An 18,345-nucleotide genomic window follows, 5' to 3' on the forward strand; every position below is an offset into this window, starting at 1 on the left:
ATCTAATAGAGTACATTTTACATTTTGCTCCTTATATCTGAGCTGCCTGTAAAAATTTGCAGTGAGAACTTACCACATTCCCTTTGGGACCTGTTTGTCCATCCATACCAGCCACACCCTGAGAAAGGATTTATAAAAACAGCAGTAAGAAAATTTCTCGTTATTTTGCACCAGAAAAGTAGGGAAATTGCCATAAAAAACAGCAAAGCATCGGGAGGCCCTTTGGGCCACGTGGAAAGGGAACAATTTTTTAGAGGTGTTTGTTACAGCAGCCAATTCCACGGATCCAGTTTACACTTTAAAAAATCATTTCAGTGCTTTCCCCACTGGTTTAACCTGCCTGGGAGGCAGAATCAGCACCAGGTCGAGCAAATCCTGGCTAAATACCACAGCTGGATTGCCTCTGACAGTGAGCAGGCACAGAGCAGCAAAGGAAAACAGGGAAAAACACCTGCCTTGGGATGCAAGGCATCATTCAACCAGGCAGCAGGTAAAGGCAACAGGGCTGAGCTGCCTTGAGCCAAAACAAAAGGCAGCTGGGGTCAAAGTTGCCCTGAGCATCATCACTGAGGGGATAATGTGGTACATGGTCAGCTGGAGATGTCCCCCTGTCACTGCTTTATAGTCATAGGATTGTTAGGGTTGGAAAAAACCTCAAAGATCATCGAGTCCAACCATCAACCCACCACCACCACCACGTTCACCATTAAATCATGTGCCCAAGTGCCACATCCACATGTTTTTTGAACATTTACAGGGATGGTGACTCCACCACTTCCCTGGGCAGCCCATTCCAGTGCTTGGCAACCCGTTCCATGAAGACATTTTCCCTAATAGCCAATCCAAACCTCCCCTGGTGCCACTTGGGACCATTTCCTCTCATTTTGTTACCTGGGAGAAGAGGCTGACACCCACCCCACTAGAACCTCCTTTCAGGTAGAGAGCAAGAAGCTCTCCCTGAGCCCCCTGTTCTCCAGGCTAAGCTTTTGCTGTGGGGCAGCACAAGGTATCTGGGTATAACATCACATTTGTGGGAGATGAGACAGTTTTGGAGCAAATCCTGCATTAAATTTCTCCTCATTAAATTTCAGCAGGTCTGGGAGCTCCCAGCAAAGATGTCTCCACATCCCAGGAGGGGTTAAGGGCTTCACAACGCTCCCCATTAAACACTGACCCCTTCAGCTCTAGCAGGGTTTGGGTTTTTAAGCTGTGGGACTCCAGCAGGCAGCAGTGATTTAGGGAGACAGCCCCTGCATCAGCACTTCCAGGGATAAGGTGACTGTCTCCTGAATATAAACCAACGTGCTCCTTCCTCAGCTTTTGCCCAAAATATGAACAAACTGCTTTAAAGCCTCACCAGCCCTCAGGCAAAAGTTAATAGCAAAGCCACTGTGTTAATAACTCTCATTCTTCCCTCTCAGCCTGAGCAAGGCATTAATATTTACTCAGGTGGGCCAAATCTTCAGCTGCCCTAAATGGACGTGACACCACTGAAAATGGGGGAGAATAGAGACTTTGAGCCATCTTTTCTTCCTTTTTTTTTTTTTGTGAAATACCACTGCTTTTCATTGCACAGCTGTAGAAAATCTGCCTGAATGACTGATGGGGATGGGGGGTTTTTTATCTCCAAGGCTCGGGCAGGGCAGCAGCCCCAGGAACTCACCGGTGGCCCCGGGGGTCCTGGTGGCCCCTTCGGTCCCAACAGTCCTCGGGGTCCCTGTGGGGAAAAAAACAAATGGGGTTAAGCATTCCCAGTGCCCCCCTTCCCCTGAGCATGGATTGGGATGAGCTCGTGCCTGGCTGAGCACTGCACTGCCCAGGGACACGTCAGGGCTGGCAGTGCAGCAGCAGCAGCTTTCTTGACTTACAAACTGGTGGGGAAGAAATCCTGTGTGCACAAAGCCTTGAATTATAAAGATAAATAATACAGGCACAGGCATTTATTCTTTGGATTGGAAGAAAACCCACTTGAACCAACTTGTTTTTATTAATTCAATCATATTCCTGGATTACCCTGTAAGGCACACGAGGATGCAAAACATTTTGCAGCCAAGTCATTCTAGATGGGGAGTATTATGAAGGATGACCTGATAACACTAATGGATTGTTAGGGTCAGCATTTCAAAATCTCTCCAGATTCAGCTTTTATCATCAACAATCTATACAACTCAGCAAGGCTGGGAAAGGTTTTCAGCCTGCAGCATAAATGTACATTTTCAAAGCCATTTGGTCCTTCAGCTTTAACCAGCCAGGACTCCTGGTATCCTGGTGTTTTCTTTCCATTTCCAGCTTTCTCACCACATTTAACCTCATGTCATCTTCGGGGAAATTGGTAGGATTGGAAAATCACATTGAATAAGCAGAAACAGGGCAGGAGAATTGCATTCCTGCAACAGGAAGCTCTGCAAATCACATCCCAGCACCTCCTGGACCTCCAGCCTTCAGGGGGTTTTGTAGCAGAGGGAAAGGGATGGGGTCTGTGTGCACTCACTGCAGGCCTGAGAGCCCATCTTTTAAACACAGGCCCTTTCTGAAATGAGGGAACATAAGGGAACGCTGGGAAGTTGTGTGGATGGTGCTCATCCATTGTCACGGAGGAAAATCGTTCATGATTGATGAGCAGTTTTATCTGTCTGCCCAAATATTACATGTGCCCCTTTTTTATGATGCAGAGAGAACCGAGGAATTAAAATGAAATGTTACAGGGTAAAGCTACATTAATAAAGTGTCTGATCCTGGAGGCTGTGGGGATTTTGATCCTGCAAAAAAATGCTGTTTGCAGCAAAAACTGGATGCATCAGCCAAGGGGTCTATCCTGGCCACTGAAAACTCCATGAGCTCAAGCCCTGCACAGACCCCAGCAGAGCAGGAATTCTGCTGGTGTCAGTTGATGGGAACTGGAAGGAGATGGAGCAGGATGAAGGCAAACCCATTTTGAAGTCCCACCACCAGCTTCAGTCACCAAAAACCCCTCCTTTGGCTCAGGGCAGAGAAGAAGAAAACCACACACATTTAGGGTGTTTATATTTATGACTAAGCTTCCTGTAATGCAATTGAAACCTTTATTCTGGCCATCCCAGGTATTTTTACTCACGTTGCTGAAACAAAAATAAACTTCCCTGCCTGTATCACCGTCATTTCAGCTCCTTTTTTGTTGCTGTGTTACCTGAGCACATAAAAGCTTTTAAGAAGTTAATAACCCATAAGTTATTGCTTAGACATGTGCTAAGGAGATAGCTGAGTTGATTAATCTTTCCCAGAAGTTAATCAGACATCTTGTCTATAATTTAGTTCCAGTGAGTCTGTAAATGCCAACCCTTCCCTTCCTCACATGAACTGTGTCCAACAATTCCCATCAATTACTCTCGGGCCACCACGCTGGGCCTCAGAACAACCAAATAAGACATTTTGAAAGCAAAGCCGACTGTAAATGACAGATAATGTTCTTTTCATAACAAAGGAAATGCATTTTGGATGAAATAAGCAGCCAACAACTGTACTACACACAAAAATCTACACCCAGCCAGAAGCAGGGCTTGCTGTTGCCAGTAAAGAGAGAAATACTCAGTATTAGGGGAAAAAAATGCCTTTTCAGGGTACCTAGTTGACAACCCAATTGGTTTTTTTCAGTAGGATACTCTGTGAAAGCATTTCTTTGGGTTGGTCCAAAGGTTTTTGTCCAACACCACTGACATCTCCTTTAATCTTACTGACACCAGCAATTCCCACCTCCTGGTTCAGCTGTTACCAGTGGGGGCCCAAACAGGAACAAACTGCAGATTGATGAAGTTTTGTGCACTGTGAGCAGAATATTGACCCCACTGACATTAGGGCTAAAAGTGCCCTTGAGTTCAATCCTGCCAGGATTTCACCCTGAGGTTTATAAGAGATCACTAACACTGCACAGAACAAAGTGCTCAGCAGCTACCTGGTGAAGCTGCCACTGCCCTGGGATAGCAGAGAAAGCTTTTTCTCACTGGAGTTTCCTATGAACACTCAAAAAACCTGTTTTTCACATATGTTTGCCACGTCTAATTTTGACCCCAGCCTACTTACCTCTATTCTAAATCAGGAAGCAGAGCAGAGGCAGGAAAAGTATAAAACTAATCTAAGCTAAGCTTTTTACATTTACAGTTAAAATTTTTTCAATGGCCAGCCAGTGAGCAAACAAAATCAATGAGAATTTTGCTCATTAAAAAAAAAAAACCCTAAAAAAACAATAGAAACCCAATCAAACAAAAAACCCCAGAGCATCTTCTCTTTGTGGTGGGTGTCTTAGTGAAAATAAGCAAACCAGAGCTGTCACAGCACAGATAATCTCTAAACTGTTCATGTGGGTTTTCAAGCAAGAGAAACTCAGTCCCTGCAGGACCTCAAGGGTCTTGCTTAGTGCCAGGAGAGCTGCCCCATGGGACCCCTAAAAACACCATTATCACATCAAGACCTTGCCCAAAGCAGCAATGAAGTCAATGAAGAAGCTACTCACAGGTTCTCCAGGAAGACCTCTGGGTCCAACTTCTCCATCATCTCCCTGTTGAGCAGCAGAGAAAAGGAGAGAAGCAGCAAGAGACAGAATAAACCAGTTATATTTCAGTCACACCACAGGGGTTTTGTTCCTGTTAAATAATATTCACACAGAGAAGCAGCTTCCCTGGAGGACTGGAAGGGAATCTGTGCATGAGGAAGACCTTGTAAGCCTGGAGACTAATGTTGTGTGTGCAGAATTTACCAGGGATTAGAAATGCTCTAAGGATACTTCATAATTCATGTTGATGTTTATAAAGATGGATTTTCCTACCAGTCAAGACGTTGTAGAAACAATTCAGGGCATGTGAGACAATAACCACAAGATTTAACACCAAACTGAATGGCAAGGCAGTATGGGAGCAACACCCTGGGAATGTGATTTAGCCAAATTAGGGCTCCTCAGATAAACCAGAGGCAACAAAGGGGTAATTCTTCATCCCCTTACTCCCACATCTTGCTGATGTCCCAACAAAACCCCAAAATTATTAGACGGTGCTTCCCCTGAGTCGTTTTAAATAACCCAAAACCTGAGGCTTCCTCTTAGGAAATCAATCCCAGCAGCCAGGCCTTGTAAACCCTCCTCCTCTGCTGATAAAATTCATGCTCTTCTTCTCAGTTATGCCCTCTGTTCTCCCTGCACACCTCAAATGGTTTCTTTTTCTCTTTTAGGATTAAAGTTCTCCAGACACTCGTTCTTCCCCCACAAGACACGGGTTTGCTCTGTTCGACTTCAAAGCACTTTAGAGCCACAACTAATTAATCCTGCCAACCCTGTGGTGAGGAAGGTGTTATTATCTGAGCTTTACACGGGAAACAAATAGCCAAAGGTGGAAAGAAAATATCGTGGAAGGGGATTAGAGCCTGGGAAATCCATAGAGGCCGCTCCGGTTAAACCACACGCTCCTCACACCCCCGGCTTCGGCATTTTCAATCTCTCCCTTTAAACCAGGCTCTCTAGAGCTGTAATCACTTAGTTTGAGCTTTGCTGGAGACCTTTGATTATTGACTGAACACAGTGGAAAGAGAAGTGAACAATTTAATCTCTGATTCCTGCATCTGCCCGGAATTTCTCTTCCCCAAGTTTTGCTGCAGTTCGCTGGGTCTCAGGAAATCAGGAGCGATACTTTGCTCACATTTTTCTTGTGTCATCTTTTTTTTTCTTTTTTAACAAAACCCGAGTTTTCTGACCAGATCTTTAAAACCAGATTTTTCTCTTTGCTTTACTCCCAGCTCCTTGGTGTGCTTCCCTCCCTCCACAGCCACCAGCAGCATCCCCGGGGCACGAGGACCGAGATCTCATGTGTCGGCTGCTCCTGCCACGTCTCTGGGCTGTTGGTGCATCTGCTTCTTGTTTGCTGGGGTTCGTTAGGAATTCAAAGGGTTGCTGAGTCCACAGACAGACTTACCCTCTCCCCATCCTCTCCAGGTGCCCCTGGGGGTCCGTGGGGGCCTGGCTCACCCTGTAAAGGAAAGGCAGAGAATGCTTCAGAGAAGGCAGAAGCACTTTGGCAACAGAAAACATCAGGGAATGGTGATAAACCAAGTGATGGACTTGACTTCTCTGCCTGTACTTGCTGAAGGTGGTTGTACCCTCATAGCTGCTGTCTCTGTGCTCCCTGAAGCAGCAGCAGCCCTTCTCTATCCCTCATGGGCTCCAGCACCCACAGACTCATCCTGGGGGCTGCAGTTTATGAGATTTATTGGTGACACTTTGTCAGGGGACTGGGAACCAAAGATCTCCCTGAGGAGCAGGACTCATGCTCTGCACACAGTTATTGCTGTGGCCAGGCCATGCCACTCCAGTGCTGGCAGATTAAACATCTCTCCCAGGCATCATCTCTCCTTCCCTGTGTAACTTGTAATCACGATTCAATCTTTGCTGCTCAAACACTCCCTTGCTTTATAAAGCAGTGTCTGCATCTCCAGGGAGGGGAGGGACACACAGCCTGCCAAAATAACCACCTCCTGGCATTTCCCCCCCCTCCATTGTTTAATTATAAAGCAAAGAAGTTTAACCCATTGCCATTTCTGGCGCTTTCCATCCCCAGCTGCACTAACAGCAGCTTTTGCCTCCTGCTTTAATTTTCAGTTGCATTTTATTAAGGCATTTTTTCCCTCCATTCCAATTATGAGCAGTCCGAGAAGGATCTTGCAGCTTCCTGGGATGGGAATGCTGGGAGGGAAGCTGTGACATCCCACATGTTCTTAGGGACACTCATCCTCTCTTAATTAAACCACTGTGGCTCATCCCCAGCAATAGCTGCCCTCCTCCCAGTCTCTCCCAGCCACTTCCTCTTGCCAAGGTTTTATTCCAGCCAGTGGCCTGAAGACAAGTGAAAGAAAACTTACTCTGTTTCCCTTCTCACCAGGCAAACCAGCCAAGCCATCAAACCCTCGGTCACCCTGAAAGAAAACTCAGGTTAGAGCACATTTCCACCTGCAGTTGAATATCCTTCCAATTTGTTTCTTTTCTCATGTCAAGGAGGGATCGATTTTCTCCCTCAGACATTCAGCCTTCACCTTCCATCAGACCAGTGATGATTTCAAAGGTATAGATTAAAACAAGAAAAAAAAAAACCACCTCAAAGTCATTTGCAGTTAAACTCCTCCCAACACCTACAGTTTAAATGCTTTTCTATGTGGATTTCAGAGTTTCTCTGAGTGACTTCTCCATGATATAAAGCAGGTTTTTGTAGTCCAAATATTAATTTAGTTTTAATTCCATGGAATTACAAACTGCAATCCACTGGGGAGCAAACTGGACACTGGTGTTCCCTCACCTACCAACAGGTTCCCAAACACCGTCCTGAGCTTTGCCACAATCTATCCCATATATCATTTTTAACCCTCCTGGACACTCCAGGGAAAGAAATATATGTAAATAAATTCTGGAAGTTGTCTTAATGAAACTAGGGCAGGAATGCACAGAGAGTTATTTCCCAAATGCCTCAAATCTTTGGAGAAGAGAGATGGCACAGGGGGTTTGCAAATCGTGGGTGACAGCGAGGAAGGCCCCACAGGCAGAAAAGTCCCTTTTTCTCTGTAAAGGGGTGAAGCCACTTGTGTTTTCACATCCTCATGGTATGTGAATTGCTAAAATAGTACCAGCTCCTCCCTTCTACAAAGGAAAGGAAAGCAAGGGAAGGGAATTCTGTTACACCTGGGCAGATGGAAGGGCAGACTGGGCTGGCCAAGGCTGGTTGGGATGCACCCAGAGTAACCTCCAGCTCCCTCCTTTTGGCAGGTCCTGGAGCATCTCTCTGCCTCTGCTCACAGCAAATTTCCTTCTCCTTCCCAGCACTGCTCGTTATTCTGCTTCCCTTCTTCCCTGGCATCCCCTCCTCTGAGGGCAGTCGACGCTCATTAAAGCACTTTACTGGATAAATGATTTGCAGTCTCCTGTCTCTGTATCAAAACCCCCCATCTATTCCAGCCCTAAGTATCTACATAATAAAGTACTTAAACCTTCTAAGACATGATTCCCTGAGCAAACTTCCTCTGCATTCAATTTGAGCGGAGCAGCTTCTTCCTTGCTTGATAATACCAGCAGAATGAAGGGATTTTGTCTAAAAAGTACAGGGAATTAGAATTCCTCACCACACCTCCTGCATTTCCTCACTCAGTTAATAGGTATGTTTTTGGTAGTCATATTCTAGGATGTTTCCAACCACTCATTCATGTTTGGTTTCTGTAATTGGGATTCTGAAGTATTTGTTCTACAACTGCAGCATATTTCATTCTTAAGCAAGGGAGCATATTTCATCCTTAAGAGGATCCAGTAATTAAAAAAAGTTGTATTAAAAAAAAACAGAAAGAGAAAAGAAAAACTGCTATCGTGCCTTCTGGGAGTGTGTTTAACCTCCCTCCCTCAACTTCCATAACTCCACAGGAGTCTCTGGACCACCAAAACAACCTCCTCCAAAGCAAGGTGGGCTCCTTCTCCACGGGTCCCTCAGTTCATTCCTGCTAAAAAGCAGATGCAGGTTCCCAGGAGACATAAATATGTGGTGCTACCTTTGGTCCTGTCTGGCCTGGCATTCCCCGGGCACCGTCGCTGCCAGCTCGGCCCTGCAACAGAGACAAGCAAAGTCACACACAGAGGGTAGGTCAGGGCCACAGGGACATCTGTGCAAAGTGAGGGTTTATTTAAGTTGGATCTCACAGGTTGGAGAGGGAAAAAACCACTTCCCTGTGTTTAAAGCAACATCCAGGCTCAGCCTGGAGCTAATGAGAGGTGAGAGACAAACAGCAGCAAAGCTACTTCACCGTATGGGATGCTGGGACATGGTCATTGATTTTTATTTGAAATAATTATCTTCCAGCACACTTTAGGATATGCTAATGATGATGGCTGCAAATCGAAATGGGATCATTTCTCTTTTAAGGAAGCCAGAAGTGGGTCACACAAAAGACCTGCTCGTTTCTTCCTCTGGCAGGAAGGATGGTGTAAAATGATGAGGCAGAGGATGGTGTAAAATAAAAATCAGCATTGGGGATGTCAACAGAGCGAGTGAGCAGGATTTATACCAAAACCAGACCCCCCCCAGGGGCTGGATCCTCCTCGCACTCCACCAGCCCCGAGGACTGTCCAACCAGCTCAAGGCACTTATGCAGGGACAACCTCAAAGCTGCAGAGCCAAAAAAAAAAAAAAACAAAACAGGATAAAAAGAGTGGGACGTGTGGCCTTGCAGTTCTCCCCACACTGCCCAGCTTTTAACTCTCATCCTCATTCCTGTCTGTCCAGATGTCCAGAGAGGTCCTGGACAAGCCCCTGCCTGGCCTCCAGCCGGCTCTTGTGCAACGCTCCCGGTGCTCGGGGATTGTTTGGCAGCAGAAACAGTTTCCAGCAGAAATCGTAGCTAATGCAGTGTCAGAGCAGCTGCCAGGACACTCACCCTGCGGCCTGGTTTTCCTGCCGGACCGGGAGGGCCCTGGATGCCTCGTGGACCCTGCAAGGCATCAAGGAGAGAGGATGAAATGGCATCACCCCAGGGCACGAAGAACAGACCCTGCTCAGGGCTCAGAGCAGGCACTGCTGGGGCTGTCAGGGTCACCAGGGCTACAAAGTGGGAGGTGAACCCCTCAAGCAGAGCCTGTAGTTCCAAACACACAGGGAAGGCTCAGGACTGAGCATCTCTGGACAGGAATTGTGGGCATTTATCCACGAGGAAGCTTTTGCCCTGCGAGCAGCTCCACATAGGGTAGATAAATCACGTCCTCCACCAGAAGAAAATGGGAACTTCCCCTTAGTGCAGGATTTACAGCTTGGAAGAACAACTTCCTGAGCATTCCTGAACTCCCTGTACTCCAGCCTATCCCTCCATGCATGTCTTGGCAGGAAGGGAATACCACCTGCAGAGTTGTACGCTGTTGGCTTAAAATCCTGTCCAGATTCAGACACTTGGAGGGACATTTACATGCAAAATAGGTGTTCCCACACCTTCCTACTTTCCACTGGCATTGGATTACTGAATCCCTCCTTCCCAACAGCCTCTAAAGCAGGACTGGCTGCTCCACACCTTTGTTTGCCCCCAGTCACCCCATTTGCCCACACTCACCTGCGGTCCCATTTCTCCAGCCTCTCCCTTTAGTCCTCCACTGCCCGGGGGTCCCTTTGGGCAGAGAACACAATTAATTACATTTTTCCTCAACAGAATCACACCATGTAAAGAAAAAGCCATTCCTGGAGGTATCCCAGAGCCCACCCTCCAGAGCTCCCTCCTGTCCTGCCCCCTCACTCACCATGGGGCCCGGCCGCCCCGTCAGCCCCATCGGCCCCGCGGGTCCCCTCAGCGCCAGCTGCAACACAAAGGGAAAAGGGGCTCAGGTGTGTCTCTGCTTTGTTGCTCCGGGGGGGACAAAGCCACCACTGCACCACCAGCCACACGCTCTCTCCATGCCCCGAGGCCACCAACCCTTTCTATCCCCAGGAAACGTCACGTGCTGCCCCACTGGCTCCTTTTGCCTCCCACAAACGGGCAAACAACTCCTCTGTGCCCAGCGAAGCTGTAGCTGCCCCATCCCTGCAAGTGTCCAAGGCCAGGCTGGATGGGACTTGCAGCAACCTGGTCTGGTGGAAGGTGTCCCTGCCCACCTTCCTGGACGATCCTAAAGGTCCCTTCCAACCCAAAGTGTTCCATAATTCCTTGAAACCCCCTGGCTGGTGCACGAGCCTGCTGAGAGGACATAAATATTTATGATCCCACTTCAGTTTAGGAGAATTTTTTTCTTTATGGTCCAAACTGAACTGCAGTTCTATTTGCAACGGGGGGCTTTTAGCTCAATAATTAAGGAGTCATGTAACCATGTATCAAGTGAGTAATTTCCATGGTGGGTAATGGAGCTGGTCCACACTTAAAGCATCACTCAGACAATTTGTTCCCTCGTGACAATTCAACACTTTCAAAGAGTTGTAATTATCTGTGTACTCCAGTAATTAAAATCTACCCGTGATTGCACTTGGAATGGCATAAATATTGCACAAATGCTGGATTATGTGGCATCTTTTTACAACACCCCATTAAAAGGGAGACGCTCTGAACCACTGCTGGCTGGGATAACGTTTGGTGCCTAATGAAAGCCAAATTTTAAGGGAATAAATCAACCTAATAATGCAATTAACAGCAGTGATAACAAGAAAAACAAGCCCCAAAAAGGAAAGAAGGCATCCTCCCCCTTGCAGGACTTCTTTTCCATTCCTGCCATACCCTGTAGCTTCACCACAAAAAAAAAAAAATTACATTTATTTCCCTTTCTGCTTTGGTATCCAAGTTTTCAGCCAAAAACGTTGAAGTTAACCAAGAATTAATTTTTTCATTTATAAAAGTACACAACTTTTCATCCAGTGCTCTAAAGTTACCCAGGATTTATTTGGTTTTGAAATTTTTTTCCTCAAACCGAAAAATTTAAAAAAGAAAGGGACTTGGAGTGAGAGGAAGGAGCTTTTTTTTTTCATAAATCACAATTTTCAACAGGCAGGATAAAAAAAAAGAACAAAACCAGAGAGTCTGAGAAAGCAGGTGCTTCTCATGAAACCTTTATCAGGTCAAACTCCCTCTTTCCCAGCAAAATAAGATGCTGATGGAAAAACCATAGGCAGGCTTGAAATTAAGACTGACAAGGCAACACCAGAAACATAATCCGCTGATATTATTCTCAGAACAAGGTTAATGGACAGGAAAATGCAGTGACTGGTGGAATCAAGGCCCTGTGCTCTACCTGAATAAGTATAAAATCAAACTCCTTTGTAAAAGGGGAGCTGGATGGAATCCAGAATAGCCCCAGCTAAGCCAAATTCCTTGTTATAAACCCAAAAGGAGCAAATGTCGCCCAGCTGGGTGGAGATCCCAATGGGTTTTATTTCATTCAAGGGTGAAATAAATCGCTTTTTTAGCCCATTTCAGCAGCCCAGCCCCAAAAAGTCTGTGCTGAAGTGACTGCAAACAGCCCTGAATAACAGACAGCACATTCCAGCTGCAGATAGATGTGGGCTTTGGACCTGAGGAGCACATCTCAGCTCTGTCCCCAAATGCAATGTCCCAAAGCCGTGTCCCTTTGGGAACTGCCTCCTTAAACAGCCAGAATTCGGTTCCTCTTGGGCAAGATCAGGGCAAACACAACATTGTGGCTGTTCCCTTCTGCTGGAATTGTGACTCTTGCATCTCTGCTTTTAATGTGGCAGTGATCATGTTAAACAGCTCAACTAAAAAAAATAAACAAAACCAAAAAAACACCACAACCACTCATGGAAGAAAAATTTCTAAGCTGCACTGGCTAAAAATTAAGTTTCATTCTGAATAGATGAGTACAAAGCCCTATACACCAAGTCACTCATCCAGGCGGGGAACAGGAGCTGTACTGGGAATGTGCACGACCAGTTTTTTGTCACCAGTAAACCAGGGGTGATTTGATCATCAATCAATAAGGTCATCCATGGAAAGAAACATTGCATGGATAACCATCATGTATTTCCAGATAAATACATTAAAGAAAATTACAGATCTGCCTGCTGAGATTCGTGGGGCTGGGAACAGCTTCCATCAGTGACTTACAGCTAATTATTGTGATTTATTGGGAAAAAAAAACCACACAAAAGAAAGGAATCCCTAGAGCACATCCACAACTGTTCATATGGACCCTCAAAACTGTCAGCACAAACAGCACTGGAGCCACCAGGTCTGGAACCAGCAAAAGGTCTGCTCCAAAGGCTGTAGGCAATGTAAAACCAGCTTTCTGGGACCTGGACCCTCACTGGCCATTAATAAAAATCCAAAATGAGGTGCCATCATCTCAAGGCACACGAGCAATTCCACCTCAGATGGGAAGTTGTTGCCACCACCACGAAGGGTGTGAGTACGAAGATATCTCCTCTGACACACTTATTCTGGTTTTCCTTTGATTCCATGAGAACCTGCTGCAGGAGACATCCCACCTCCCATCACTTACCCTGGCCTGCTGCAGGATGGCTTGGGCTTGGGCCTCCTGGGCTGAAACAAGAGGTCCTTTGGATCCAGCATCTCCTCCTCCGCTAAAGCGGAACTGATGGGGACAAGACAGAGAAAGCAGGTCACCGGGTTGCTGTCCTCCCACCCTCACAGTAGCCTGACTCCTAAACAATTTGGTTCAGCATGACTGACCCAAATCCATCACTGTCTTTCCAGCCCATCCCATTAACCCACCACACTCGGGTCACCCAGCTCAGAGTCACAAAAACCAACCGTGCTTCCCACGTCCGCACCCGCCCCGCGAGCTCTGCCAGCCCGGAGGGACACACAATGGGGGGGATTGTGGGCTCTGCACGTGAGGACCTCACACAACCACTGTTCAGAACTCAGTGCACAGCTCTCACAGGGCTGATATTCCCTGTGTGGATGCTGTTGGCCAGGACACCCCGGGCAGATGGGGTTGGATCAGGTTATTTGGCTGTAGCTGCCCGTTTGCCCCAACAAAGGCTGGGTTTCTCAAGCGTGGCAGTTTGCTCCAAAACCCAGAATTTGGCCTATGGTTCAAGCCAGGATCCCTCAGCACTCAAAGGATTTAAAAACCTCAAGCATTAATGTTTTATTTCCAAACCTGAAAGAGAAGGAGATTAACGTTTCCTTCTGCCTTTTCCACCCCAAAAAGCCCCACTTTCCTGGGCACACACCCTCCTCCTGCCTTAGTTGTGCACTTGGGGTGTTGCAAGAAGGATAGATGTGGCTGCAGAACCTACTTAGACAGTTCTGTCACCTCCATTTCACCTTGGCCTTTCCTCTGGTTGGTGTTAGGTGTGTGACCACACCAACTTGGCAAGGAGGTTCAAAGAGACGCAATTTATGGGCCCATGGTTGGTTCTGGAGGGGCCAACAAATGCATTGTAATGGCCAGCTGAGCTCCACGCTGAGCTCTTGGCCCAGCCTGCTCAGGAACCTTGCCAGGAACCTACCCAGCCTCACCCAGCCCTTTGGAACCTGTCCAAGTGTGCTGAGGTTTGTCACTAAAAACTCCTTCCCTTCAGGACCCAACTACTTATTTTCAGCAGCTGGTTTCCATAGGGTTGTCTCACATCAAAGCAGATACAAAATATAACCATTCCTTCAGCATCCCAGGACCATGAAGGCTGATTTGGTACTTACTGTCTTCATGTAGAAGACAAAAAATAACACAAATTAACCACTGGTCATCAAAGAAGACCAGTTTGTTCAGGTGCTTATAATTTTGGCTTTGAAGGACTGTTCGAGGTTCTTCACTGTAGGAGGGAGGGTTCTGCATGGAAATTTGGCCCTTGGAAGTGTCTCCAGTTGCTTCTTCATGTGTTTTGGTCTCCAACACTGTGCCCAGGCAGAAACACTTAAGCTTTTTCAGAGTTCAGGAAGTGTTTGGACAACGCTCTCAGGCACACAGTGGGATTTTTGGAGTATCCTGTACAGAGCCAGAAGTTGGATCCTTGTGGGTTCCTTCCAACTCAGGATATCCTATGAATTCTATGACTACTCATCACTTCTGGAAATTTTAACCTAGTGCTTTTGACGAGTGAAGAAATTACAGTGCTTTGCAAAAAGTAAATTTACAAGGAAAACCATCAGGATCCGTCTTTTACCTCAAGGAAAACGTGTCCTTGGTGTGAAAGAGATGGGAGGCTTCTGCAGGAACGGGCACTGAACAGCAACAGAGCCAAGAGACCTGATCATTTAAATGCTTTTTTAAGTTATGTTTGTACTTACAGGCAACATAAGCATTGTCCCTGGTGGTCCTGGTAAACCATCTGCTCCTGGAAGACCTGGGCGACCAGGTGGTCCCTGAGAGAAGAACAAATAAAAATAAACTTCTATAGCATCATTTTGATTGTGTCCACACATAAGCAGCTGTGGCTATAAAGGGATATGTCATGATATTGTCTTGACACACAGGGATTGAGCTTGTAGACATCCCAATGCCATGGCAAAATTTGTGGAAGCACATCTGCAAGCCCACACGACTTTTCCCAGTAATTCCCTCTTCTTCCATCCTGGCCCCCACATTTCCAAGCTCTTTTTGAGTGAACAACAAAAAATCTCTGCAATGCTGCAAGTTAACGGAATCGATGTTTAGTTGGATCCGTTAAAACTTATTAAAAAAAAAAAAGAAACTTCATAACTCAGGGACAGTGAGATAGAAAAGAAGCAAGATAAATTCATTTCCATAGTGTTCAATCATCTGGGTCATTCCACTTTTCTCTCTTCTGGCTTTTTTCCCTTTTTTTTTCTTTTTAAGTCCTATGAGGCCACTTCCATCTCCAATGGAGTGATCCTGTCAGCAGCTGTAAATCAGCCAAACTCTGTGGATCTCAATGGAGCTGTGCTGATTAACATCAGTTTGAGTGTCTTTAACTCGTACTAAAGAAACGAGTGTGCAGTAAAAGATCTATTGATGAAGCTATAAATAATCAAATATGGCCAATTTTCCCAAGACAGCCCATGGATTATCTGTATTCCCAACTGTGGACTTGACAAAAAGTTTAAGTTAACCCCAATTTACACATCCATCCAGTGATCCTACATGCAAATGAGGATGACATCCAACTAGTCAATAGGTGTGTCTAATTGCAGTTTTCACATCAGCTTAAGGTAGGAGTGACTTGGCCACATCCCAGTGAGGCCTGGTGCTCATTTTGTGGCCGGACAACTCAAGATTGAGGAGTTGGGTACTCCTTTATTTAGTAAACGCCAATAATAAATCCATCTATTGAGAACCAGTGCTGTTGGAAGGGCAAGCAACAGACACCTATGTCAGTTCTCACTCTCTTCAACTTCTCTGAAGCCTTCCAGTGTGTGCAATAGTAAAAATAATAGTAAGGTAAAACCCTGTCACAAATCTCAGACACAGATGGACGTGCTGCAGGGTCACAGAAAGTCATATGTTCACCCCGCAGGGCAAAGGGAGGTGGATAAAAGTGGGAAAAGGATCAGGGAAAGAGAAATAGGTAACGAAGTCCCTGAAAATCAGAGCATTAAAAAATCCCAAACCACCAAACCAAAACAGTTGGTGTGTTATCCTTGCCCCACTGTCTTCCAGAACATTCTCTTTGCATTTCACACCTCTGTCCTCCTCCTTCTCCCATTCCTCTGTGCCGTGTTCAACTTCACAATTCCCTTATTGTCTCCCGCTTACAGAGGAACCCAAAACACCCAAGCCAGAGTTCCAAGCCCTAAATTAGAGCCCAGCACCAGGGAGGGGGTGAGGAGCTGTGGCTACTCCACCCTGCCCCAGGCAGGACGGGGCTGTGGTGGGACCTGCACCGCAATGACAGGGCAGAGCTGCCCCGCAGCCCCGCGGACCCGGAGCCCGGCTCTGCACCGCGACCAGCCCGGAATAACAACACTGCTCCCGGCGCTGCTGCAGCAGCCAGAGCTGCAGCCAGTGATTTATCAGCAAAAAAATACAGGGGAAAAAAAGCCCAGCAGCTCCCTCAGCAGCAAAGGGAGGCTGCAGAACACACCAGCCCATCCATTTTTCAAGACAAGCTCACGGTGTTGCGTTCGCGCTGTTTGCTCAGTCTGGCTGACACCGGAGCCCCTGACCCTGCTGATGAGGTGCAGAGGCCAGTCCCATCTGTTGGAGCAGAAGCCCCATAAATAATTTAGGCCAGACTTGTTTTATATGATAAAGTTTCTTTTCTCTCCCTCTTCTCCTTTAACTCCAGTCCTGCATATGATGGCTCAGGAATGAGCTTTGTTTATCTCTCCGTATGCGTGTCCTCCGCCTGACAAATGTTGATGCAACGCTTTTATACCCATAAATGCCTCTTTTTGTTTCAGGTTGGGTGTGGGAGGTCTGTTCCTTGTGGGGTGGATCAGTGGGGGGCAAGGGGGACGGAGGAAAATCAAACCCATAAAGCACTTTGTAAATTTAAATTCACGAATGCCTGGAAGAAATGCAGCCTGCCAGGCTCAGGGCGTAAATCTGTGTCGCCCTCGTTATGTAAATAGGGATTTGCTGATATATGGCAGCCAGGGATGGGGACTTCAACTCTCATTTGGTGCAGTGCTCTAAAATGCCACGCTGAGTGCAAACACTGGTGCAATATTTCAAGGGAATGGTTAAACTGAAACCTCAGCGTGTTGGTGCTGGGGCTCCTCGAGTCGCAGGCAGTGAGAGTGGTACCCAACAGCCCACAGCACTGGAACTCAAAATTCACTGGGTCTCTCTCTCTGATTATTTTGGTGCCACTTTCAGCCCTGGTCAGAAAATTATGTAATAGAAGATCTTTCTTGCAGTTTCTGGGATCTGCTAGGCAAGGCAGCACTTGCAATCTGATAGGAAAACCAGCACCCTGAAAATATCAAGCCTTGCAGAAGCCCAATAAGGATTTTAGGGATCCTATTGCACTTCTGAGGTGCAAAACTGTCCCCAGGGGAATAAGTCTTTTGGGACTCAATGGTTGTATGGTCTTGGAAGATACAGCTATTGCTTTGTGACCAGCCTTCCCCCAAGGTGTGCTGACCACCCCAGACCCAGACAGCCCAGAATTCCAAACACACAATGGGGAGAGTGATGGAGCTGCATTTTGCTCTAATACTGCACCTCATCCTGTTCAAAACAACACATTTTCCTGCTTTCTTTATTCCAGCCTGGAGTACCCATGAAATAACTCTTCGGTCTCCTAAGTGCCATATTTCCTTCTTCCCACTGCTCAAAGAAACCTGCCTAAGTCATCCCCAACCGCCCTCCCCTCAGCTGAGCCCCCTGAAACCTCCCACAAACAGCTTTGCCATTGACACAAGTTCCTCTGCATGTTGTAAAATAACTGGGAAAAAATGAACGAGCTGACATGATGAATAAACCAGAGGTAAATGAATGTTGGCCAATATTAACATACCTGAATATTGTCGGTACATTAATTCAGTGCACCTGCCTGATTGCAAATAAAAGGTCTTTCTATCAGATGCAGGCAGAGGGAACGTTCCTCCCCGTACAGGGGAAGTCATGTAAATTCATGAGCCACGGGCAGGGTTAATAATAAACAAATTAAAAGTGGAGCTGCTCTAATTGAAAAGGAGTATTTTAATACAGTTGCAGTTCCTGGCTCTGCAAGTTCATCGCTCTTCTGTGCACAGCATGTTGTATCACACTCTGTTCTGGACACTTGGAAAAGTGGGATGTGCTGCCTGTGCTAGAATGCAAATTATTCCTTTCATTTTAGGGTGTGGAGCAGCATCGTCAGGGACAGCATGTCTGCTGCTGGTTGGCTTTGCAGGGCTGTTCAAGAGGAGCTTGGCCAGCAAATGTCTGCATCTGCCTGGACAAATGACAGAAACACACTCCCTTGTCACCAGGGGCAGCATCCAGCCTGCCAGGAA

The 18,345-nt window shown here is 46.6% G+C and overlaps 1 protein-coding gene across 2 annotated transcripts in view; it reads right to left on the reverse strand.

The window, feature by feature from the left end:
- COL5A1 (collagen type V alpha 1 chain) overlaps positions 1-18,345 on the reverse strand; it is a 147,502-nt gene that overhangs the window by 50,054 nt on the left and 79,103 nt on the right. For both annotated transcript variants that reach the window (XM_064676749.1, XM_064676748.1), the window contains exons 12-22: positions 14,731-14,805; positions 12,974-13,066; positions 10,271-10,327; positions 10,087-10,140; positions 9,424-9,477; positions 8,542-8,595; positions 6,877-6,930; positions 5,934-5,987; positions 4,487-4,531; positions 1,664-1,717; positions 74-118 (exon numbers count right to left, since the gene is read on the reverse strand). In XM_064676749.1, coding sequence (XP_064532819.1) covers positions 74-118; positions 1,664-1,717; positions 4,487-4,531; positions 5,934-5,987; positions 6,877-6,930; positions 8,542-8,595; positions 9,424-9,477; positions 10,087-10,140; positions 10,271-10,327; positions 12,974-13,066; positions 14,731-14,805 — 639 coding nt within the window. The remainder of the gene's footprint in view (positions 1-73; positions 119-1,663; positions 1,718-4,486; positions 4,532-5,933; positions 5,988-6,876; positions 6,931-8,541; positions 8,596-9,423; positions 9,478-10,086; positions 10,141-10,270; positions 10,328-12,973; positions 13,067-14,730; positions 14,806-18,345) is intronic.

This window comes from Pseudopipra pipra, chromosome 20 (assembly GCF_036250125.1).
Source record: "Pseudopipra pipra isolate bDixPip1 chromosome 20, bDixPip1.hap1, whole genome shotgun sequence".
Taxonomy (NCBI): domain Eukaryota; kingdom Metazoa; phylum Chordata; class Aves; order Passeriformes; family Pipridae; genus Pseudopipra; species Pseudopipra pipra.